General features: G+C 44.9%; 2 protein-coding genes across 2 annotated transcripts in view; both read right to left on the bottom strand.

Annotated features, from left to right (window-relative positions):
* RAB11FIP4 (RAB11 family interacting protein 4) overlaps window positions 1–4,730 on the bottom strand; it is a 124,097-nt gene extending 119,367 nt beyond the window's left edge. Inside the window, exon 1 of the mRNA XM_086473604.1 lies at window positions 4,587–4,730. Coding sequence (XP_086329730.1) covers window positions 4,587–4,730 — 144 coding nt within the window. The remainder of the gene's footprint in view (window positions 1–4,586) is intronic.
* Window positions 4,731–14,980: 10,250 nt separating this feature from the next.
* Window positions 14,981–26,116, bottom strand: SCPEP1 (serine carboxypeptidase 1). The gene is made up of 13 exons (XM_086473656.1): window positions 26,065–26,116; window positions 24,459–24,604; window positions 23,425–23,514; window positions 22,351–22,506; window positions 21,780–21,854; window positions 21,503–21,575; window positions 20,473–20,510; window positions 20,161–20,289; window positions 18,580–18,664; window positions 17,662–17,775; window positions 16,868–17,005; window positions 15,175–15,338; window positions 14,981–15,052 (listed from the first exon to the last, which is right to left on the bottom strand). The coding sequence occupies exons 1-13, from the start codon at window positions 26,114–26,116 to the stop codon at window positions 14,987–14,989; spliced, it is 1,326 nt and encodes a 441-aa protein (XP_086329782.1). The 3' UTR covers window positions 14,981–14,986.
* Window positions 26,117–26,182: the final 66 nt, after the last annotated feature.

Raw genomic sequence — 26,182 nt, 5'->3', positions numbered from 1 at the left:
TGTGTTAGAGCACGACTCCATCAGGTGTCCCCGGGAGACATGTGAGAGCAAGACAAAACGGAGCATCAGGACTGTCATTACACTCAGTCAGCAGCCACAATCTACTACCTGGGCAGCACCTTTAATTTCAGGACAGAATGGGGATGAATGGAAGCAACCAAAATCAACAACAAACATCCCCCTATTTCAAGTTTCTTCTGGACAGAAAGTTTCATTTGTTCACATGAAATACGTGAACTTGTTTTCAGCTACCTCTGTTGCACACCACTAGTAAACCATTCACATCAAGTGAATCACTGTCCACTCACAAGAATAACTGATATTGGCCTATAGATTTTATTAGCTGCTGAAGTTCCCTCTCAGGTGTGATACTGCTTCAAGTTGATGAGCATCTGTGGATCTTATCACGACAAAGATTACTGTGTAAGCATCTGTATGGTTTGCACATCTCCAAAAGGTGATGACCTGTCTCAAAAAGAAGTTGTCAACATGTTCAGCATGTTTCACTTGTTGCTGAAAACTGAATGTAGAGTTTAAATAGAATCTGGCATAATGAAACATCAACTGGCACTATCTTGAAATACACATTCACACAATCCACTGCCAGAACTGGGGCTCGCTGAACATGTCACTCACAATGCTCCTAGACACTCGGCTGCTAGTGCAACTATCTTGCCAGTGAAAGGGAACCAGATGGTGAGCAACTCTTGGCATTTTTCAATGTTATGTGAAGTGTTTCTTCAGCTAGTGAGTACATGCCATCCAGTCAAGTCGCTTTGGAAACAGCCATTCACGTCTGTCTTCGGATTTCTCCACAAACGGCAAACAGACCATTCAACAGGAAAGCAAGGCCCAAGTCTGCTATTTTTAAGCACTGAACCAGAAGTTCAGCAAGGAGTTTCTGTTGTCAGTGATGATAAAGAAGCACCTCTGAAGGATTTATTTCATCTTGGGGTCCTGTTACACCCCCCGAGTGTTCAATTGCTCATCAGTGACCATGGAGGAAGATTAATTTAGACAACTCAGTTAAATGCCTACAGTCAGATGGGACAAACAGAGGCCAAAATGCCAAACAACTTAAAAGCATAAGTTCCACAACTATTTGTACAGACAAGCACTCTTGACAGCTAGCCTGGTCTGCTGTTAATTCAGGCACCATAGCAGGAATTTAGAGACATGATTCTGCTCCTGGATCTGCCAGATTAACATGGCCAAGTCATTTCCTCCTCTAGTTGAACCAGCAAAGCAAAAATTTGCAAGCAAACTCACTAGAAGTGCTTCCACAGCAAAAACAGCTTTACCTAAAGCACTGCTCTGAGGCAATCGCTATTTTGCTGCAGTGGACTCTCAATGACTGCATGGCAAGAAGAGGATTTCAGTGTGCATGGAAAAGGCAGACAGAATGAGGTGCAGTAGCGATGGCACGGTCTTAAAGACAAGAAAAGCATCAAGCTATTAGAAGCAGAGGTCTCAAAAGGCCACTAAAATGAAAACAGTTAAAAAATTCAATCAGAAATGGTAAAGTTTAGTATTTTGACTGTGCAGGTAAGGACTGATTTGCTTGAATAGAAAGCTGCTGCCTTGCTGCAATATTTTGCCTTGGGGCAGTTTTCAGAGAGTTGTTATCTTTCACGAATGATAAATTTCAGCATGTTGCCTACACACGCGTGCCTACACACACACAAAGAAGAAAGAAAAAGGAAATGGAAAGAAAAAGAAAAAACAGGAAAGGCTAAATGCCCTACGCAGCCCAAGCCACAAGCCCTACTGAAGTTAAGATTAAGAATTTACACTCCAAACTTGGGATGGTGGTGGCTCCAAGGGGGTAGAGAAGAGGTGGAAAGCTCTGTGTATCAGGCTGTCACAACTGAAGGGACAGATATGCTCTCATTTCATAAACATGACCCCAGGGCTCCTGTTAGTAAGAGTCAGAATTATTCAGGCCACAATGCTATAAAATAGGATCCTTCTTGTGACCAGATGAATTATGTAAACAGAAGGAGCAAAGAACTTACAAATGAGGGCAAATCAATCCTTCACTGATGCCAATGGAAAGATTTATTTTGAATGTGATGGGAGCCGAGGTGGATCAGGCCCAAGAAGTGTAGCACGTTCAAATGTATAATTAATTTTCAATCACACTAAATACGTTCTGATGTGTCAAAGGCAACTTCTCCCTAGCAGTGTCTCCTCAGTTTAATTTCATGAGATACATTCTCACACAGGGCTTACTAAGTTCCTGCAGGTGCAGGGTTGAAAGCACCATGCTATACGGGAGAATAGATTCTCACCGTCTCCAAACATGAACTGTGATTCATCACACATAAAATTCATTTTTAACAAGACTTAAAACCAGACTAGCTCACCTACAGTGGTTGTTCTACAGTAAATCTGCACTTGGAAAACTGATTCGGTATTTCCCTTGCAAGCCTCTTTTGCTGATTTGCAAACCCCGTTTACTCAGCTGACACATGCTCCTCTGAAGTCAAGGGACTGCTGGCCAACGACTACAGTAGACAGAGGGAAGCAAACCAGAACAAGTTCTATTATAATCCTGATAGATATACAGATAAAACTTCTCTGTCCCAGTTTTGCAAATATCTTATTGAACACTTCCAGTTACAGCTGAACAAAATACAAAGGATGCATTTCTCATCACTGGTAATCTCCCCCGTGCCTGCCCAGTAAGCCAGCCCATCCTGAAACCTAGACACCACGACCGAGAAGTGGTACTTTTCTACTGCCATTGTTGTTGAGATTTCCAGTTTTCTCTTCCTTTCCATTCCATTTAAATATTTTCCAACTAATAGACTCCAATTCACTCTAAGCTTATGAGATCACCACCTGAATCCTCCTCTGCATCTTACAGAACCTGCTCCCCTCTCACAACCTTAGAGATTTCTAAGACCAAATTGTTATGATCATCAATATGCCATCCTGCTGCGAAACAGCCGGGGGAATTTGACCAGTCTTCCTCAGCGCCGCAAGAGAAAGCCACTGATCTGCCTCCAAATAAACACAGTAGTACAAAAAGCAATTCTGATGCACTGTATCTGGTGGTAAGGATCTAAAAATACTTCTATTAGTTTATATAAAATTATCCAACTTACCAAGAGACAAATAAACCCAGAAATCAATAAAGCTCTGTACTATCACTCATCTCTCTTCCTTATTTTGCTCATTAAAACAAGAAACTCTATCTTCTCATTAAGAAAATGCTTAACAAACCTGTGACTATCTGCAAGCAATAAGCCTTCTGTCTCCTGGTCTTCTGATTTCATTCATGAAACAAGCTGTGTTTCATTACCAGCAGTAAGCCAAAAATAAGTCATTTGCTCCAACAATTACTGTGATTTCACTCTGGTTTTGCTGCCTCTTTGGCATCCCTTTATAAACCACTGTTTTATTGGCTCCTCACGTTAGTTTTATTGTATTTTAAGAGGTCAGCTCACACTGATTTTCTGAATTCTATCCTAGTCTCAACTCCACTCCCCCTCCCTGGCACCCAAAATCACTGGGGCATATTGAGAAGCATTGAACAGTCAAACGCAACACCCTGAGAGCTCCCCCAGGGAAAGTCAGCCTTCCTTGTCGGTTAATTTCGTTGGAGCCGCAGCCCTTGATTGAATCACTTAAGGGAACTGTTTCAAACCAAAGCCATGTCATTACCCTCATAGACGCTGGCCTGAATCCCACTCTCACTCACACTGATGTCATGGGTTTACAGTGGTCCCACTGACGCAACTGCTCCAGCAAGACCAGTGGCACGACTCCAGATTTACGCTGTGTCACCGAAGGGCCGGATGGAGTCCTCGCTTCCAACCCATCACCTTGGAGGGTTTCGGGTGCCCCTGGGCTGGTCCTCCCCGACCGCTCAGGCGCTTCGCCCGCTTGCGGGCAGGCCGGACAGCCCGGGCACCGCACTGAGGGCAGCCCCGGCCGGCGCCCGCAGCCCGGGGCTTTGCTCCCGCTACCCCACGGAGCCTGGCAACCCGGTGAGGAAGCTGCTCAACCAGGACGGAGAAAACCCATGCTGTCACCAGAATAAATACACCTCCCCGAAAGGCACAGCGACCCCGAGCATCACCGGGACGGTCCGGGGGAGAGGACCGGTCCCTCTACCCCACGGGACAGGGAGCCAGGTCAGCCCGACGGGGTCTGGGCCGCCCTGAGGGAAGGGGGAGGCTCCGGCCCCCCTAAGGAAAAGAGAGATCTGGGCTGTCTTTAGGGAGGACTCTGCGGAAAAGGGGGGAACGACTAGGTGGCCCTGAGGGAAGGGGGCTCCAGGCCGCCATAGGGGGGACTTTGGGACACCCTGAGGGCCAGGGGGAGTCCGAGCCGCCTTGAGAGGAGGGGGTCTGGGCCACACTGAGGAGCCGAGTCGGGGGCTCCCTAAGGGACAGGGGAATCTGGGCCGCGATGAGGGAAGGTGGGTGACGGGGGGCTCCGGGTGGTCCCGGCGGGGTCTGGCCAGGCAGAGCCATGGCCCGCTCCCCGCATAGCGGGAGCAGCAGGTGAAAGTTGCGCGGCTGCCGGGGCCGGGGCAGCGAACGGGCCGGGCGGGAGCGGGGGGTCGCCCCACTCACCTCATCCCCTTGGCCGAACTGCAGCCCCAGGGCGACGAAGTGCTCCACCCGGATGAAGCCGTCCGCATCCTCGTCGCACACGTCGAAAACCTCCTTGAGCTTCCGCAGGAACCGCATCAGGCTCGCCGGCTCCATCGCGGGCATTAGCTAGAGGCCAGCGGCGCGGCCGCGGCCGCAGCAGCCATGATCGCCCGCGCCTTCAGCGGGTGAGTGACATCAGCTCCGGGGAGCGGGGCGGGAGGGACAGCGAGAAGGAGGAGGGAGGGATGGAGGAGGCGGGAGGGATGGAGGAGAGCGGAGTGAGGACGCGAGCCCCGGGCGGAGAGGGAGAACGAGGGAAGGGAGAACAATGGGGCAGAGCTGGAGGGTGGGGAGGGAGAGGGCGGCGGGAATCGGCGCTCGGCAGGGGCGGGGCCGCCGCCAGGGGGCGCCGCGATGAGGGGAGCGGCGCCGCCGGGGCCGGGCGGGAAGCGGGGCGTGAGGGGAGCGAGGGCGGGTGCGAGGGGCCGCGGCAGCCGCGGCGGGGAGAGGTGTGGGGGCGAATAGGGACCGGGACGGCTTGGGGGCAGCGGCGATGGGGAGGGAAGTCGCCACAGAGAGGAGGGAATGGGGTAGGGGGAGTGAGGGCGGCAGGATGAAGAGGAGAGCACGGTCCTCCAGCAGCTGGCGGAGAGCAGGCCTGGCATCCCCTGGGTTCACAGACCCACTCGCAGTCCCTTCACGGCTCCACACCTCAGTCCTCCTCCCCACCACCCCAGATAAAACACCAGTTACGCTACAGTTTCTCCTGAGAAAAAGCCATCGATCCTGGTCTTAAGAGGTCCAGCTTACAGGGAGAAAAGCAGAGTGTGGAGACTTAAGGGGCAATTAAGGAAAAAGGAGGGAAGCAGAGCTGCCTGAGCTCCGTTGAGCTCAAGTGACCAGGCAGAGGTACTCCTTGTGGCTGGGTTGGCTTAGGACAGACACTGTTCACCCACGCTTCAATGACACATAGCTGGTAATGAAGGGATGTCCCTGCCTTTGCAGAATTCCTCATTAAAGCCTTCCACAACTGCTGTGCTCCGTGGCTGAGCTTTAATTAGATCTCTCTGCTCTGTCCCTTTTCTTTCTCAGTTTTTTGGACTGCTTTTTAAGCCCATAGCCATGAGCTGCCAGAGGGAAAACCAGGAATGCTTCTGGTTCCTGCATTGTGCCTCAGACCAGGAATGACAGGGCAGCATCCTGAAGAGGAAGGAGCACTGGCTGAGTCAGGCTCAGGTACTTGCTGTCTCTGCCAGCACTTCTTTCCCACTGTGGTTGCTGAGCACAGGTGACCATCCATCACTGAGTGATGTTCTGTAGGCGATTGATAAAGCTGTCCATCTAAAATGACCATGAAAGTGCAGCAGGTTTTGATTTGAGACAGTACCCATCAATTTCCTTCTTGCAGTAAGAAAAGGCCATGTGGCCAGCTCTTAGCAACCCTGAAAATCCCACGATTAGAGCCAGCTAGTCAAATTCGTCTCTTTTCTAGGAACCAATAGGAGTGTTCTCCTCAAGAAGTTTTGTTTCTTTGAGCACGAGTCTCATCCCTTTTATGTGCAAATTCAGGATTGAGGAAGAGGCTGACTTGACAGCCCTGTAAACTGTAAGTCAGCTGTCAATCCACAACAGTGACAGTGCACACTGCACTACCAATACAGCTCCCCACATATCCACCCTCTGATACAGAGACAAGGAGCTGGTTCCGTAGCCCCTGCCACCTTGACCTTCCTTTACTTTTACAATAAATACAGAAGAGTTCTCCTGTTCCCTTACTGATGTACAAGAGGGTCTTTCCAGACTGTAAAAAAAAAAAAAAAAAAAAAAAATCAAAGCGCAGAGATCAGATACGACCCTTGGGAAGCAAAGAATTTATGAAGAGATGTGAGATCGGAAAGAGAAAACGAAGCAAAATATTTGATCAGCAAACTTCTCTGAAGTTGTCTAGTTAGAGTAGGATTCTTAAGATGTGGGGATGTTTAGCTTTTTTATCTCAGGACCCTTGAACTCATCTTCAGGTTATGCAGGGATTAAGCTTAGCATACTCCCTCAGGGGCACCTGTTCAAAGTCTTCAAAAATGTGTGAGCTGATACCCCTCAGAGCTGTGGAAATCACACCTATGTGGAATCAACTACTGTTCGTTTAACTGCTCTGAAGTGGAATTCAAGCTCTTCAAAGCTTCAGGGCACATCTGTGTCATTGTCCCACCTTGTTTGCTGAGATTGCCTCAGAGTGCCCCCTTGCACTGTCTGATTCGCATCCGTGTGTGCAGGTGGGCAGCCGTACAGTCCCAGACAGGGATGTGGAATCACACTGAGTAGTGGCGGGGGGGCAGGGGGGCAGGGGGGAGAAGCAATACTTATTCCTATTTGCCACAACTAGAGGAGGAACTCCCACGCCTCAGAGGAGGTCATGCTCAGCCTCGTGGAATCCTGTTAATTTCCACTGGTTCTCCTTTATCTTCTGCTGGAGGAAGAAGGAATTTGGTCTAGATACACAACTAAGTGGCAACATAGATTTAGACCAAAACTGTCAGCATTAAAATCTGTGTCATTCTTGCATTAATTTGTAAGGCGGGGGGGGACAGAGGAAAGCAAAAAAAAGCTCCAGGTATAGACAATACAGTTTGGCAAGTTAGAACTGCCACGGACAGCTTGAGTGCCGGAGAGGACTGGAATCAGGCTGACAGGAGAGCTGAAGAGGATGTAGAAGCTGTCATTGTAGACAGCTGAGTATTTTGAGCAAAGATCTGACAGCTGGGAGGTGATTTGACAGCACTGAACACAGGAGAGTTGGGATGTGAGATGCTGTCAATAAAGGTCCAGGATCTGAAAGCTGGGGGTGGCCCCAGTGTGCTAAAGTCAGGACACTGAGCTCAACATGTGCCACACGCTGGCTGGGCAACTGCGCTGGCAAGGTACAGTTTGTAAGGCTGAACGAAGGAAGAGGTCAATTTTTATTGCCAGTGGATGTAGCTGCATTGCTCCTTGCTGATCTCTGCTTCTCCAGTTCTAGACAGAACACATCTGCTAGTACCAGTGGGATATTTTTCCTTACTGGTATATCAAAATACTTGTTTAATCAGAGATGTTTGGCAACTTCTTCAATTAACTTGCACAGTATATGGAATAAATATTTTACATGCTGCAAATCTAGTTCTCTGAACTTGAAATACAAGCAGTGGTGGTGCTACCGTATTTGCCTGTGAAGAATAAATAGTTCAAGAAGAAACATTTCATTGATACCACAGGCCATTGCTGTCATTTGCAGGATTTCTTTACAAACAGCTGCTTTTCCATCAATGTCACTTCCACTTACATAGCAAACTGTAATCTGGTGTCAGAAACAGCATCTAAGAAGCACACTCCCCAAGGCCAACAACCTTATCTACAATTCTTGTGTTCCAGCCTGTAGTAGCAACATCTTGAGACCCAACCTCTCAGAATAGCTTCATAGCACAATTTCTCTTTGTAGTATAGACAATGTAACCCTCACTGAGTATTTGTCTTCTAACAATCTTACTGCATTTTGAATCAAATCGTCTTTTCCATTGACTACTGTAGCTCCAATTAGCAACATAACAGATGTGCTTTATCAGTTGGATATTGTCTTTAAACATCATAAAGAACAGGTAATGGGCAGCAAGAACTAGCTTATTAATACTCTTGCCCTGCCTGAAAACTTAAAAGTATTACTTAACAGCTAATGGAGTTTTCTCAGGCTAGCTCAATTAGGCATGGCACAGAAGCAAGATACTTGATGTTTCTACTGCCATTTTTTCTATTTTTTTTTTCCTATTATAAAAACTTAAACAACAACAAGAAAACTTAGAAAATCTGGGGAAATGTTCCACCAAGCAATTGAATTTTTCTAGTTACTAAAGGACCTCGCCTTGTAAAAGTTTTAGTGGTTTAATTTTACATACAATGAATGCTCTTGCTTGATTTCAACAGCACTTTTACCAGATCCTGAATTAGGTATGTGCATAACTCTGCTAGATGAGCCTAGCTAGACAGCTAACTGCAGTTACCTCAGCAAGCACACCGACACCTTATTTGTTTCTTCTTACAACACACCCACAACCCTGAGTTTTAAGGATAGGCAGGGAATACACCGTTTGAAAAAGGGTGTGCCTAAGTAGAAATCACCATATCAAATGGTATGTTCTGGTTAAAGCAGGCTAATTTAGCTGTTCTTTGCAGCTACAAAGCCTTGTTGTAATTGGGGTTGCGCTCACAAAGACCAAAATATCTGTTCTCTTTAAGTTATTCCTAAAATTAAATAATCCTCCGCACCAGCTCACATAAAACCATTTCCACTGTGAATTCATAAGATCAAACTCGTGTTTCCAAGTGCTGACCAGGTATTTCCAGGGACAGCTCCAGAGGCTTGGCTGCTCAGGCCAGCATGTTCCCGTGGTGTTTGAGGGTCTCCTTCCTCCCCCAAGTGGCCAGCCACGTCACTGCACTGCTGTCACCAGCCAAGAGAATACGTCTCTGGCCACCTTGCGTAGGGCAGCAAGGTGGTTGGTAGAAAAATCATATGTAAAACAGAGGTGAACGAACAGTATGGGATAAAGCAAGCTTTCTACCTGGTCCAGGAAGTCCCACAGTCCTCCAAATACCCTGGGACCAAATCTCTCTTTTTGGTACATTCCAGAAGCCTCTGTGCTGCCTTCTCTTAGGGAAAGGACTGTACCTGTCAGCCTCTCTCTGATGATCCCTAAGCAGTTGGGTGGACTTACACTTGCCTCAGATGATGACATGCAATGGCATGTAGCAACCTCCTGAAAGCATTAATGGTGCTAGAAAGCATCTGACAGCTGCCAGGCCACTAGGTCATTTCTGTCCCTTCGTGCTTCCGGAAGAGATCTTCACTCCTTCACAGGAGATTCTGGGTACACTGAAACATTTAAGATGTCAAGACAACCATGTAAAAAGCAGACCTAGTGTAGTAGCTACAGCCAAGTTATTTTCAACTTCTACCCCCAAAAAAGCTGTCAAGAGACATGCAAGCATTCCTCTGGCTCTGACAAGCAAAAACCACTAACAGACCTAAGCCCCAGATTCTTGAAGGGAAAGACTTTTTTTTTTTTTTCCTTTCCCTCCCTCAATTTATTAAAAAAAAAAAAAAAAAAATCACCTAGCAGCTGTTGAAGACTGAGTACGCACCAGCCAGTGTATTTTCTTTAAGCTAGCTCACCCATAACACAGTATGTGAACTGCTCAGTAAGTTATCTCTTACTGCTTCAAATAAAGTTTCTAAAATTTTGCTTGTTTTATCCAAGATGGACTATACAACATCTGAATAAATACATTCCATCTGCAGTTTCATTACAGCTGACTACAGGAATGCAATTCCCAGATATTGCTGTATTTAGCAATGAGATCTGGGACAGAATAATAAAATTAGAACATGATATACCATATTGATGCTAAAGCCAAACAGTGATTACTTGTTGTGTCTTGAAACAGATTGTGTGAGATGAGTCCAAGTTGGCTGACTAATGGGAGATAAAGGACAGAACAAAAATATTTATGCAAGAGAATGTAGGTGCAGCATCATTACTGCTGCCACCATCAATGGACCAAATGGGCTGTGGGGCTAATAGTGATGAGCACAGTCTGACTGTTTCAAAGACACACTGCAACCAGCTTGCTTGTAGAGAAACAGTCCTGAAAAGGACATTTTAGTAACAGAGAAGCAATCAGAAAAGCAGCTTAACCAGGCTGGTTCTAGCAGCCTTTATAATTGCCTTCAAAAATGACTGTGGTAGGCATCATCAAATCTACTGACTACAGCTTGCAGATGGAATTATTCCAGCTGTCTCTTTTGCTTAGATGAGTCACAGCATTTTAAAGCTGATACAGCCCTATTCATCACAGTATCTACCTATAAATTTTGGTATTGAGACTGACAATAAAAATTAGGGGAGAACAGAAGCAAGCTTCTGATTTGAATCAGCTTCAGCAAAAGTATGATTTTTGCCTCCCTGCGTACCGTCACTCTGGCCTTATTTGTTCAAGTCCCCTGTGAATCTGTAGTTGCTTTTGCCTACGTGACATCCAAGTGAATGTTTTGGATGAGCGAGTTCTACATTCTAAAACCCTGCCTTGCCATAAGGGTACTTTGGATTTGGATTTGTGCAATACATTAGATGGAAATACTGAACAGCTGAGCCACAGCGAGACATTCACTGGAACTGGATATTATCAGGATGCTTTTGGTCTTCTGAGACACCTCAACCTCCTCCCTGCAGCACTGTAGCCACAGAATAAACACAAACCCAAAGCTCTGGACCACACAAGTATGTAACTGGAAAGCCCCCTTTCTGAGCTGAGGCCTGATAGACTAATCTCAAGGTAGATTGTTTGTAGTGCTTGTCCAGTCCCTGGAACAGCAGGCAAGGAGGGGTTATTGTCTGGCTCACTGTTCCAGAGGTCCCTGTAATAGGATAAATCTTTCATAGCCCATGTCTCACTTTCCAGTTTGTGGGAGCACCCGGCAGTGACAGGAGCTATGCCATTAGCACAACGCCATGCCCTTTTAGTGCTTTGTTTTTCAACCTCTAGTAGGTTGGGCGGAGGGGGAAGGCATCAAAGTGTGCTTTAGAGTGTGTCCTAAAGACTAACCATTTAGGACTATTTCAGACCAACACTGGAAATTCTGGAGTCCCCTATGGGACATGGCCTGCCCATATTCCCATCTGATTTAGACCCTTGGTATACTTAATGCATCAATTCTGCAAATACTCTGCTAATGCTAGCCACTGAGTTATAGTACTTATCAAATAAAAGTAAAGATTAATGGTCAATATATGAAATTTGTAAGGGTGCTTTGCTTTCCTTGGAAATATTTGAGGTGAGTGGTTTGTAAACTAAGATAGGTTGAACACCACTGCATTAGGCCATTCATAGTAACACACCTCTACTCCTGCAGATATATCCAACATAGTTCCCTACTACCTCTATCACCAGTCACAGTTAGAAAAAAGAAAAAAAATCCCCCCCAAATAGTGACCAGAATGGTACATTTCTTCCTCAACAAGAGTTAAAGCTACTCTTTAACCACAAAATCTATCATACAGCAAATACCAAAAACAGTTTTCAGAGAAACCTCGCAAGGGTGAGCTATGCTTTACTCAAATTCTTACTATTCCTTCATCATTGTCTGTGGGTCAGATAAATGACTACTTCTTTCCTGAATCCCTTCTGGAAAAAACATGAACATACCCGAGTTCAGAAGTGACACACACAAATCGTGCCGCCATGCAGCAGAATGTTTACAGGATAATAGACATAACACGACAATGAAGAAGTGGTCCAAGATTCCCATCTGGCCTCAGTACACAGACGATGTTCTTTTGTGGCAGCTTTGAATCCTGAGATAAGCAGATGTTGCAACATTTCAACCTCTACTGCATAGGAACAGCTGTAAAAGCCAGATCAAAGGTCCATCTGTCCCATACCCTCTGTGTGCCAGTGACCATGAGGCACTGGTACACACTGGTTTAAGGCACAGTGGATGCATCAAGTGACCCTTCCCCATTATACCCTCCCAGATCCAGCAAAGTAGAAAGGAAAAAGACAGACACCTCTATCACACAGTGGTTAACTTCTAGGTTTCTTTCTCTGGCTTAGAAAAGGTGGAGTTATAAAAAGCCAAAACTGTTCATGCTGAAGAGGCAGTGCTGAATTATTGATTTTTAACACAGTCAGATTTGTTTTTATGAAAACTATGCTCAACCTATGGTGAGCAAAACAAGTGAGTGGCTCTCAGGCCACCTATGCAATCAAAGCCTCCAGCTGCAGCGGATGAAACACAAATGCTGGGCTACTTTCTTTTGACCGGTACAGCATCTGTAAAAAATCTTATTTAGAATGATTCCCCTAATCATTCTATGGATTTCCCATAATATGTATTTCCCAGGTGACAGCCCTTGTCTGGAAATAGCTTACTGCATGAAAACAAAATGGACAAAATATGTCTCTGCTAATCAGATACACAGCAGGACTTGAACTCCTTTCAAAGCAACCCATTTCTTACAGCTTCTGCTGGACAGATGACCTACCTTTGTGATAATCTAGAGCTGAGACACACCAGTTACAAATCGGTGAAATAAAAGGAAGGAATCTTCCTCGATACTAAAGGATTGCTGCTTTTTTGTTGTTTGCATTTAAATGGACACTATTTAAGAGCCTGTCTTCATGGGCAAGTATTTTTATTCTAACAAGTTTAGATTTGGCATCGTCCCTAAAACCAACAAATCATTACCAGCAGCTTTCTTGAAACCATCTTTTTTCCTTATAAGCCATCTCCCTGCCAACAGAAAAACCTGCAGAAGCTAAAACAAAGCTGAACAAGAAACAGATGTCTCAGGCCTACCACTGAGCACAAGCTCTAGGCAATGTGAATGAATGTCCTGTTTGATAAAGAAGTGTAAGAACAGCAGTAAATGCTGCTTTGCAGAGATACCATCGTCAGTTCTTTCCCTCTACCAAGCCCTATAGTATCATTTGTTTAGGCATAAGGCAAATTATTGCATGTAACAGGATTCAGGACTACAAGCCAACTCAAACTGCCCAGGCTCAGACATACTTATTTGCTTGGCGAGTTATTTTAAAATACTCCAAGAATGCAGATATACAGATTTACACACCTCTAGGACCCTCCTCTTATTTTGCATCTAATGTTCAGCCAGAAGGAGAATAGAAACAATTGCTGGTTTGATCCTGCCTGGCCATTCTGGGTTGCCCTTCATGCTCTGGAGCAGTGCATTTTGTGGAACGGATGGGAGAGGCTGCGGTCCCCAGAGCATGCGCTCCTCGTCATGTGATGCAGGCATGGGGGAGAGTACAGACCTGTCCCTTCCCTCTCAAGTGTGAGACTGCATCTGCTCCCATCGGCAGGGGTTTTGCATTGAAAAGCCAAAACAGAAGATGTGATTTTCAAGCAGTGAAATCAATGTGATGCTGAAGAGATTAATTAGTCTTATTGCATTTATTGAGAAATGTGTCTAAAAAAAAATAAAATCTGGATTTGCATTGCTGAAGTCCTCAAGAGTACAGTTCCAGCAAAGAACACGAAGAAGGAAAGCAATTATTAGGTGCCAATGCTCCAGCTGCTGGGTGATTGCATATGTTTACATAGCATTATGCCTCAGTCCTTGCTAAGCCAACACTATCAGACATTTCATGACAGTTTCAGTTGCTGGAGTAATTGAGTAATTTTTTAGGACTCCTGACAGCTGGAACAAGCTGTTGTGCTCCTATCAGACACCAATAAACAACGGTCACTTCGTGCTCCATAGCAGAAGTCAAATGATGTCTAACCAAGTCTCCTCTTGACTGTGTACTATATATATAAAAACAATATTTCAAAATAATAGGTCTCTGCAAGACTTAAAAAAGCTCTAGAAAAATATGGAACAAGATACAGGTTCTAGCTTGTATATCCTTTTAAACACTGCTGTTATCTTTCAGAATTATGCTATTATTGCTCAAATAACACACTCCTTTCCACTCTCCAGGCTAAGTTCAGAAGGTTTTAAGAAGCTTCTGGCTGTTAAGACTCTCTTCTGCACTACAGGAGGGTATTAAAAGGGCTTCTGCTTCAGCACACAGGAAAGCCGAAATTCCTACTGGATATGCTTTAGGTGTTAAGGCTAAAGGCAAACTTTGAGTAATGGTCATTGAAGACAGTGAAAGCAAGAAACACGGTCAGATGAAAAAGGTCAAATCCTCCTCTAGGGGGATGTTTTTCTCTCTCCATAGTACAGGAAGCCTGAAGGACCTTGCATCCTAACTCGGGCACCTCAGCAAGATGAGCTGGACTGTAATTCTTCTAGGGCAGGTCCTCTATCCTGGCGTCGCCATGTCTTCAGCTTGTAATCCAGCCAGGTGACTCAAGCAGAGGCCTGAGGACAGGGGAAGGAACATTCCATGGCCTCATGAAACAGGTTAGCTCTCCGAGAGGAACAAACAGCAAATCTATCAGGACTCAAATCAGTTTTAGTCTTGGTGTGTGAACAGACAAGAGAGCATTCAGGGAAGGGCAGCTTTTTAGAAAAGCACAAAATCCTTCCAAGTCAAAGGCAAAGGCTCAGAGCTAGTTGTTTATGATAGTGGACTTCCCTCTGGAAGAGTCATTATGAAGTGTTAAGGCAGTATATCACAGCTTACAAATTCCAAAGCAACAACTCATTCAAGGAAAAAAAAAAAAAAAGCCTTTGCTGAAGTGCTTGCACACATTATCAGCAAGCTCAGAGAGGCTGTGGGTCCAAATAGCCGTTGTTCCTCCTGTGGCTCATCATTCTGGACTCCCATCTGCAAGAGCACCGACGTTCGGCAGGAAGCCATACCAGCTGGCCTCCCCTTCCCTAGTGCTGCTGTTGGGTCACCATCCTGACCATTCTCAGGGCCATCTCTCCTTGATCAGACGGTACCTAGCACAGAGATAGAGCACACGGTAAGCAGCTGCTATAAGGAAGCACACAGCAAACATAAACGCATCTTCAGTTTTCTTACTGATAATGGTGCATCCCACCCCAAAAAGTATATTATTTACCATGTGCCCAGCCTTAAGAATCCAGAAGAAAGCAAAGTTCTCATAGGCCTTGTGGAAAGCAGCTGTCTCAGTGGATTCTGGAGACACATAAAGCGCCTTCCACCTTTGCTGGCTGAACTGGTCCAAATTAGGCCATTTCAGTTTTCGGATCCATGCCTCCTGGCCTGTCAGAGATAAGAGATGTGCTTGATTACTGATACTGACATAGCAACTTCGGAGTCCCTGTTCAGCTGGGTGCCCACTGTACCAGATACCAATACAGCATAGTTAGTGGAAAGTCTGTGTGCCCAGATTCTAAAAACAATTTGGCTGTGCTTAGGAAAATGACCAAAGCTGTGTTCAGGACAAGCTGAAACAAATTAATGGTGGGAGAAGGGAAAAAGCAAACAGCAAAGATATATGTGAAATGGACTTATGAATGCACAAGTTGAACACGTGCCTTTTAGAGGCTCTGCAGCTCTAGCAATTCTGATATATTTTCCTTTACTCCTCAAACACCTTGAATGTCCTGCCATGGAGAAGGATCAGCCACACCAAGTCTCCCTCTTGGAAATCAGAAGAGACGCTGCCTCTCTGTTTGCTACAATCACTCATCAAGAAAAACCTGGAAAGGTTTTCCGTTTACAAGTGCCTGCTACAAAAGGTGGAGGTCAAGACAGCAAAAAGACCAATTCCAGGACACCAAGGGGGACAAAGCTTTAGCCTACCTCTGAACTACTGCACGAATTTACATGTTAACTGCAGCTCCGTTTTAGCTCAAAACGTGATAAACTGGAGCACCACTAGCTGCTAATCTGTTTTGACAGCCTAAATACTCCGTTTCCTGATTTATAGATTGCTAAGTTGTTCATGAAGGGCATCTGAATATTTAAGTGGGCAGAGACAGCCAAAGGATAAAGCCTTTCACAACATAGGAAGATGTTTGCGCAGTCTGTGACTGCAGATTATTTCTATCGATAAGAGAAGCTGAATGGAAGAGAGCACGGCAGTCTCACAGCATGAGGTGTTTCAGCAACACTTGGCCTGGCTCCCAAACTGCCACTTGATCAAGGCTGCACCTTGCAAGCAGCAAGGGACAAACAAAGCCCTGGAGTGGCCAAGACATGCAGGAGCCTACACATATTACTGAACAGCAGGTGTGATCGCTCTCCAACTGCACCCTGCCCGATTAATTACCATCACCCTTGTTCCATCTCACCCGGCACCACGCTCTCTGCTGCAGGCCGCTCAGTGAAGGCTGACCTGTGTTGGGCACAAATCTGTAGCACGATACGGCCTTTGCCCCAGAGAACAGGATCTTCAAAGCACAGCAGAAGAAGAGAGGATAATCTCCATATATTTATTCATCTATCCTCATTTATGAATGAATATATACATATATATGTGTGTCTATCCAGAAGAATTAAGTGAATTATTAGCTATCTGCTTACTTATGGGCTTCACTGAAACAAGCAATTATTGATGTTGCAGATCCATTTCTCAACAGTATAATGGAGGTAAAGGAATTGCCTCTCTCAGAAGGATGTAAACCAAACATAGTAAGAGCTGATCATTTACAACTGTAGTATTTAAGTGTTGCCAGTCAGGAGATTTGAACAGAAGACTGGAGATATCCAGGTACCAACATTACTGGCAACTTCACGTTCTACTCGTCACATGATCTGTTCCCAACCCTAGTCAAGAAGTCCCTTACCCATGGTGTCAACAATGAGATCCAGCTGCCCGTTATAGACTGTAACATTGACGTTGGCTGCCAAAAGCTGATCAACAATATCAATGACAGGTTTCATGAAGTCCTCAGCCATGTTCTTAAAGACATCTCTGGACTGACCTGGTTGAAACCAGAAAGACAACGAATTTTAATTGATGAAGAATGTCATCCCCAAGCTGGGACAGAAGCAACGGGTTAAGGGTTCTGAAATGCAGTTCATGGCTGCATAAAAAACAGTCCTAGCCCAAAGCAGCAGCAGTGATTTATCAGTTTGAGGAACTAAAGAGCACCAGAAAGCAGCCATACTCCCACCGGAGCTCCCAGACAGCACTGTAGCTGCTGGCTTCTATTATACACATACAAGGTGCTGGCATCGGTCCTTTAAGACTTCCTTTCTGTTTTACGCCCTCTCCTCCACACCACACAGCATTACATGATACCAGATTTCTGGCAGAGAAAACCTGACAGGAATTTCAGCAAGACTACATGAAAGACAGAAACCAGCTGCTGAGATCTGGAAGATCATCTTCCTCCCCTGTATTTTTAGGTGCTTGGCTGAAGATAGATACAAGCAGCAGAATTAGAACCAGAACCACATCTGCTCCCGCTGGCCTGCCCCATTACATGTTAATTTCTGAGAATAAGTCCTCTTCTTAGGCCCAAGGACAATGACAATTTAATGTGACTGCTTACTACAGTAAAGTATCTTCCTACAGACTGCAATACTGTAAACAGCAATAATCGACTCAGACACACATGAGCAAACAGGCAAGTACCTCCCCACTTCACACAGTCAGGAATAATTTTTAGCTTCTTTCTGATGGGTCCATTCATCAATTCATTTAGACTGTCTTTATGCATATTTTTGACATGGCGTTGGTAAAGTCCTACTGGAAAAGAGAACACACTTTGATTAGTGGCACATTTAAGACAGTCATCCTCAATTTTCAGTCATGGCCAACAAACTCTTTTCTAATGAAAATATTACACCACAGAGAGAGAATTGCTTACTTTTACTAGAAACCACTGAAATCAACCCTTATTTAGGTCAGGGGATGATATGGGAAGAACCCAACCATCCATTTCTCTTTTGGCTAATACAGCACTTTTTAAGGGGACCAGCTTCTGCTTTAGCCACTTGGTATAGACACAATTTCTTCTCCTCAACCGACCAGCTATTTTCGCGCTGCAGTGCTTTACTTTTGGGCCTTAGCTGTGCCATTCACCTTCCTTGCTGAAGCCAACAGAAAGAGATAAGGAGCTTGAAAGAAATTCTATACATGTGTTTTTCACATTGATGCATAAACATCATGGAGCAAAAGAGTTTAATCAGACTGTTTATATTGATGAGACATTTCTGTGTCCTAACTTGAAGACAGAAATGAAAGACATTAAGAGGAAGTAACTTAGAGGTCATAAAACTGTGTCACAATTATACTGACTACTTCCTTGGCGTAATTTGCGCAGGATGTATAGGTGGAGGTGTAATCTACAGAAGGGTTGTTCCACATTCCTATTTAACCCTATTTATGTAAGAGCAAACAAGTTCTGCTCAGGAGAATATCAATATCCTTTGGATCTGACAGCCCCATTTTAAGGCTGTGCTAAATTGAGGCTGTTCCCACTATCAGAGCTGAAGGTACACAAATGCAAACATAGGGCCTAAGAAGCTCAGGTACTTAAATACAACTTACTGAGATGGAGATTTTCTTGTTCATTTGATTTCATTTCTGGAACCTCCTTAGTCATGATGTTATAAAAGTTCACATTGTCTGTGTTCTGAAAACACAAGATAATTTCAGTAACACTAACAAAAACACTTCTCAGATATGAGGAATAGACTCTCTTCTGAAAAAAAGAGGTAAGTAAATCCTAAATAAAGGACCCTGTGACCTGCCACTCACCTACATGTCAGGAAGGTATTTATGGGAAAACTTTGGTTCTAGATTTGCTTTCAGAAGCAGAGAAAAGTTTTCTCAAGTCTGTATTGTTCTCACATAGTTTGTGCCAGAGATGCTATTTACTGCTCTGAAATAGATGTGAAGCTACAGGAAGCCCTACACCCTGCAAATGACTGCGGATTCTAATTACTCATTACAGAGAGCTGCAATGCCAGATGATGCTTTCAGATGCAGTCTCCTCCGCTAGATCTAGCCTAGCCTGATGCTGCCTCTTGCTCAACATCCTCCCAACCTACCACCCTTCAAAATCTGAAATGCTTCCTCAGGAACATGGTGATAGGTATCAGCCACGCCTCTTGGAACTGATGACATCTGGATGCATCCAAGAATTGTAGAATGGCAGCTCTGATGCAGACAGCAGACAGCCTGCATCCAAAGGAAAACTGTGATCAGTGTTGCCATTAGAGAAGCTACTCGAGATTCCTGAAGCTCTACTTTATACAATTTTTGAATATTTAAAGTTCTGATGCATAGGTCAGAAATCAGCTCACAACAGCAACCCTAGAAGAACTGAAGCACCTGCAACCTGACAGCAGTATCACAACTGGGAGGAGAAGACAAGCAGACTTGAACAGAAAGGCAAAATGGGAACCGCAAGTTCCTTCCAAACAGTAAGAAGTGAAACCAACTACGTACAAGGCACAGTCAGAAATGAAACAAAACAAAAAAGACTGAGAAAAGGAAGCAACTCCAGATTAGTCTCTCCATTTAAAGAATCCAGAGCCTTACTTGTACTAAAACAGAAACACAAGAAAGAACAAGATTTTGGAGGAACCCTTCAACAGGAAAAACAAGAGCAAAACTTTACCTGTCTTTTAAGCTGGAACTTGCTAAGTAACAAGACCTAACTTGAGGTTCCTTTCCACCCTGTGCACCTATTGTAGTCCTTTAAATACAGACCTGTGCTTAACTTGAAATTTGTGTCTTGCTGGATGCAGTTTTCAATATTCAAAACAAAGCTTTCAAGGAGCCATAACTCATTTAAGTTGAAACTGGGTTCTATAGAAATCAACGGGACTGGTTGTGTGCTAAAAATTAAGCATCTATTTAAGTGATGTGCCATTTTGAAACCTTGATGTGATACTGCGAGCCCACGCAGGCTGCCCTGCCCACTGCATCTTACAGTCACAGTGGTGCACAGCAAACAAACAGCTCTTTTACACCAGCACGGGGATAAAACAAATCCTGGCAAAAGTGACTGGGCATGGGGTGGGAGCACTCATGCCAACCCAGTGCTCACAGAAAGCATAACTTCAAACTGTGTGCCTCCCCAGGCACCAGTTAGTCACCAGTGCTGGTCAAAGAAGATCTCACCTCTTCAATGACACCTTCAGCCTTGCCCCAGAGCTCAGTGGCCAGCCCATATTGATTTTTATTTATTGCATCCATTATTTCTTTGGCAACAGCAGTCACCTCTGCTAGACCATTATCATCAAGGAGAGACTGGAAGATAAACACAAAGGAGGACAACTTTAATTATAATTTCACATTCATTTCTTGCTAACAGTCTCCATGCATTTGAGGTTTTATTCCAGCTAAGAGCTAATCTTAAAAATCAACATCCCTTTATACTGTATGGCTGCACAAGTCATCAGGTGAGGACTGAGAGTTTAAGAAGGTACTTACAGTGCTGTAAAGGTAGGGTCCCCAAGACAGCACAGAGTCTAAAGAAACAGAACAGATTTCAAACATCTAAGTTTTTGACAAACAATTTCCTTTACTTTTCCTTTATTGTAGCAAGAATGACTGTGACAAAAATATATGGAGATTAATTAACCAGTAAAAATGTACTGTCAGCTCAGTTTAGCCCAAAGGTTACGTACCACAGAGCAGGTTCTTTACAAATCCTGAGAACCAATAAAAGCACTGCAAGGTCGTTAACTCGCTAAACAGTGAAATTTACTTAAAGCAACAGACATGTTCTTACCAAAATGTTCTCATCCCAACACTGCAGCACATTGCTAGAACATGGGGAGAGTTCATTGTCTAAAATGATCTGTTTGCAAAAGTTACAGGGGAAAAATATCTAGTTGTAAAACAAATCTGGTTTATACCAAGTTTGTTTATAAGGTCTCAAGGATCAGCTGAGAGGAGACAGACAGGAGTTTCCTTGACACTGTCCCATGCTACAGGGAATCTGTGAAGCCTGCCCTTACAACTCTGACTGAAGGACCAAGAGTCCTTTCATTTGCTTTTTGTCCTCCACCGGACACACACCCTATTTCTTCTACTTCTGTGAGCACATCGGTTCCTCAGCACAAGGTCGTCTTGTGAAAAGAAAGAAAATCTCAGTTGCAGCCCCGTGAATCATTTGGTGGCCACATTGTACGTGCAGTACTCTTACCAAAACACCTCAGAGGCTGTAGAGATATGTGGGGATATTTCACCACCACCCCACTTCAAATGCAAGTATGCTCCTCACAGACTTTGCTCTCTAACTGTTCATAATCCAGATACATTCTAAAGGTAGATTCTTCAATCACAGCTTGCAATATTGAAATATTTCTTTTTCATTTACCAGACTCACTAGAGGTTTATTTCACTTAAGGCAGAGATGGCATTTTTGACTCTAAATATCCATGGAGTGATAAAAAAAACGCCAACAAAACAAAACAATAACAACAAACCACCCACATTCTGAGGATTTTATACATACCCAAAGGAGAAATCCATGAGTCTCCAAGAGCGGTCCCCATAAAATTGCACTTTATGGTCCCTTTTTGAACAGCCTTGGTGAATAAGAGGAAAATCAAAAACCAACAAAAAAATAAAAATCAACTTTTAGTTAGATATTCATGACTCTATAACCAGATTTCTTTAACTGAAAAAAATAAGTAGCAGTCTGAATTAGGCCAACAGGGACAGGAAATATAAGTACTTGCAGACCACCATGTTTTAAAGCGTAAAGTGAACGACATCCTCCAACAACTTACCTTATGCAGCTCTAAAGCAATGCCGGCAGCCATTTTACCTCCATAAGATTCAGAAAAGATGTAGAATGGGATGGTCTGGAGAGAGAGAAGCCACACAATGAACCCGTTGGGCAGAGGAAAGAAGATGCCTGCAACCGTCTCCCACATCCCACAGACCCCAGGCACTGGCTGTTCACAGCTCACTATCAAACACTGGGTATTTTTCCGATTCTAAGCGGCAGATAAGATTCCTGTAACGTCCTGGTGCAATTACGGGAGGAAGTTTTGAAGCAGGCACTTCAGCACGTTGGAACTAGAAACAGCCATGATCCTACATGCTTCTCTGATGACACGATAGACAATAATCCACCCCACTGCTTATCTAACTAGCACCAAATTCAAGATACGACTTCTGAATTGTGGGAAATAACAGGCAGTGGTTATACCTGCACTGACTCCCATCAAATGCGGGCTACCTAGTAAGAAACACTGCCCATCTGGAAGTCTGATCACTAATTCTTTTTGAGACCTGTTTAAAATCAAAGAAAAATACAAAATACAAAAAATACAAAAAAAAATTTTATTCACTTACCTGAAATTCTGTTCTACATGTGAAGAATTCTCCAAGAAAAACCATCATATCTGAAACTACTGCAGTAAGGTTTTTGGCAAATAAGCTACAGTCATCCACATAACTGAATCCGGTGCCCACAGGATTATCGACAAACAAGATACTGGCTGCCTGCAACTGTACAAGCAGAAAGAAGGTGAAACCTCAGCCAAATCCTTAGTTTTCGTGGCAAAAATTATTAACTGAGCCAGGAAATCTCTGGCCCTGAAAGAACTTGCAGAAAAATAAGATGCAAATCCAAAAGAGAGAATGGTACAGGTGAGACTTGTCTGTCAGAATGTAAAATAAGAGGGTTTTTCTTTTAGATTGCTGGGCTTCTGCAAAATTGCTACAGCAAACACTATAGTTGTAGAGTTACACGTGTACAAATAAAAGCAGCAGATCAGCGCACAGATAGCTATCTGTGCATGTAGCATGGCTCAAAGCAGCAAGGCTCACAAATAAAGAGATACAACATAAGGTCTTTCAATTCGCTCAGTCTGCAACAAGAAAAGCACCAAAAAAATCCCAGTGATCCAAGGGCAGATCACTCATATGGTCTAGGGAACCCTGCAGTAGTTAAGACTATTGGTAGCTCAGAGCACAAATACATTGCGTTGAATGAACTTCCATCTTCACAGGCAGCTGTAATTTGTTTTCCCCTGAAGGCCACGCTGGACTTGCAACCATGAGCCATTGGTTGTACGTTGCCAGCCATCCAGAAAACCCTCTGTGACTGTACGCAATGAAGCTACGATCTGAAATAACATCTTTCTGGACTTGCCCTGCTCTCAGTTACCCAGACATCTGCAATTCACAAATTCACAGAAGCCCAGACATATTCAATCAAATCAAATTAATAGGTCTATTCTTCAGTTCTTAACAAGGCTTTTCCTATAAGCCAATTTATTAACAGCACTATTTTAAGATGAAATATTATGGTTCCACTGAACTTTAAATTAAAACTGTTCTATGCATTTTTGCACAGCAATCATCTGCTTACACAAGCAGCAAATATTTGCAATCAGTAATTAGAAGCTGAACTCCCTACTGTACCCAGGTTGTATTTCTTGGTTTCATTTCTTTGTCTAATGGGCCAATCTCTTCAAAGTTCCCAAATCCACAGCCTGAAGCTCCTGGACCTCCCTGTAGGGAAATACCAAATGACAAATAAGTTAAAAGGCAGCGTGGTATGGATATGACAGATAGGAGAAAAATAATAAAAGCAAGCCAGTAAGATGACAGATTGTAATTTTTTTTTTTAAAATGGCTTTTGCACTACATGCTAATTTGCAAAACAGGCCCTCTTCCTCATCGCCTTTTGGTATGTATAAATACACCATTTCTGAAAGCAAGAATTTAAACAGAGAAGCAATCACCCACTTGTGAAAGAATCTAATGACTTGCATGCTACGTGGGTGCAGTTTGAAAACCCTTCCCCTTATTCCCTTGACACCGAATGCTAAAGTTAGCTATCTACAGAAGTTCACAAGTCATTAGTTTTATCAGCATGTACAGGGTGTGCATTTCACCCTGAGGAAATAACCCAGAAAGAAAAAGATCAAATCATCAAGTGATTATATTCAACATTAACTTCTGAAATGTACTGCTGGAGGTGAAGGTGGAGCACACCGCCACTGCCTTTTATCAAACTGTGATTGAATGTGACCAATCTCTAAACAATTAAGTCTCTCTTACTTGTTTCCATTTGGAAATCTTCCCATATCTCTGATTACTTTATCTGCTCCCTCTCTCTGAACATTGTTTAGACTGTAAGCTCTTCAGGAAAGGGGTTGTGACGCTACAACGTACATTATAGCATCTTGCACAAAAACCACTACTGTTGTATAAAAGACAAGAACATGTACTTCTGGGATTTAACTTGATGGAAGGTGAGCAGTTGAGGACACCCCACAATTGCAGAACTGTATTTTCATTATTTCTTCCTAACTCGAATACCTCTTTCACAAGGTGAAACATTCAGAATCGGATTTTGAATCCTATTTCTGTAGAGCTGCAAGACAGGTATCAGACTGGACGAGGCACAGATGGAAAGAATTGCCGTTTAGGTGTCTTTCACCAGACCTTACCTGAAGCCACAAGATGAGAGGTAATTCTGTGAAGTCTTTGGTTGGGTTATTCGCATAGTAGAGCCACCAGAACATGTGGGCCTTACTTCGAACTTGCACATATCCCCACAACTCTTTGGGCTCTTCGGGTTGCCTCAGAACTACGCCTTGGGGGAGGAATAAAAATAAAAATCAGCTACGTAAAAACGCTCGGCTTTGAGCTTTCCACCAATTTGTTCCAAAACATTACATTTCAGTCTTGGGTGTGATAATTAGAAGTGCTTCCATTAAAAAAAATTACTGTAAGAAACCTGCCTATGCTTACACCCACACAGCTGAGTTACCGTCAATGAATGAAGTTAATTGTGTGATTAAGTGCTCACTTATCAGCGTCTGACGTTACAGCTGCAGCTGAAATGGCAGCCCAATAGCTAGGATAATTTTTTTCTATCAGGGAAACATTTAAAGTCTTTTCAGGGCCTGGGCTGAAAACACAGCCCCACTAGACACGCTGGAATAACTCACACCAGCTTCAGCAGCACCAGGGCTCCTTCAGGGATCCAACACTTTGATCTCAGTCTCTGGGAAGACCAAATCATTTTACAGTCCCCAAGGAGACTAAATGCGGGAGAGACAGAGGGGTCACTTCTAAACTCAATTAAGACAGTAAAGTCTTGTCAACTTAAGCACTCAGTCTGTTCTCCATCTAGGACACAGACACCTTCCCAGAAACAGACCTTTGAAACTCCATCCCTTAATCTTCTCGGCCGTGACCCAAAGCAGCTGTCTGCCGGAGAAGCAGCAATAAGGCTTTTTCAAGCCACAGCGCCCAGTCTTTGCTGATCCACAGGACACAGCGCTGAGCAGATGGTATCGGAGTGGACAACATCACGCTTTCTTGACCAGCCCTCGCTGCAACAGCGGTGACACCCCGATACGGCTGTTTTGCTCCTTCCACCCCCTGACCCAAAGGGTCTCATGGGTAAAACACCACAGCCAGGGACCTGCGCTCCGGCCAGCCAGTGTCCGCACCGCGATAATCCCACATTTACAGGCACACTGGCGCACAGGGCTTCTGCATCGTCCTTCGCAGCTGCCAAGGAACGGAACGGAAGGGGGTCTGGGGGTCCTTTTCAGGAAGGACAAATGACAACTCAGGTAAAACAGCGATGAGAAGCACTGCCCTGGTTTGTGGGGAGCCTCTCCCACCCAGTTTTACCCAGGTGAATCAACCGGGACCTCAATTCCCACGTTTCTGCTCCAAAAGGCCTCTCTGGGGCTCCGGGGAGCGCAGACCCCAGTCAGCCGGGGTGGCAGGAGACGGCTCCCAAGGTCACGGGAGTCCCCGGCGGAGACACGGCGACAGCCCCGCCTGGGGCCGCGCGGGACGGCGCACGGGCCCGCCCCGAGCTCGACCTGCTCCCGCCGGGGCTCCCACCGGGGCTCCCGCCCGGCTGCCACCCCCGGCGCGGCGGCCGCAGCGATGCCCAGAAACCTCCCGCGGCTCAGCCCAGGCCCTGCCCGGCAGCGGGACGGGACGGGACGTACCGTGCCCGGAGGCCGTCACTCCGGCGCTGCCCGGGGCAGAGCAGAACCCCCCGTCCCGCCCCGCCCCGCAGCCCCGTACCTGCCGCCAGCAGCAGCAGCGACAGCCCCGCCGCGGCGCGGAGCGGCCTCATCCCGCCGGCAGCTCCCGCCGTCCGCGCTGTCACGTGCGCAGGCACCGGACCGGACCAGCCCGACCC

The sequence above is a fragment of the Leptosomus discolor genome, chromosome 15 (assembly GCF_034619465.1).
Source record: "Leptosomus discolor isolate bLepDis1 chromosome 15, bLepDis1.hap2, whole genome shotgun sequence".
Lineage (NCBI taxonomy): Eukaryota > Metazoa > Chordata > Aves > Leptosomiformes > Leptosomidae > Leptosomus > Leptosomus discolor.
The sequence above is the reverse complement of the archived record's forward strand: the minus strand, read 5'-3'. Positions and strand labels throughout refer to the sequence as shown.

What these genes read in the sequence shown, in the direction of transcription:
- SCPEP1 (XM_086473656.1), bottom strand. Translation starts at nt 26,116, where the DNA reads ATGAGGCCGCTCCGCGCCGCGGCGGGGCTGTCGCTGCTGCTGCTGGCG. An exon ending in CTCTCATCTTGTGGCTTCAG is followed by an intron (nt 23,515 to 24,458) that starts GTAAGGTCTGGT and finishes ATTTCCCTACAG; the next exon opens with GGAGGTCCAGGAGCTTCAGG. An exon ending in TCTCATTGTTGACACCATGG is followed by an intron (nt 15,339 to 16,867) that starts GTAAGGGACTTC and finishes TATCTCTGACAG; the next exon opens with GCCAGGAGGCATGGATCCGA.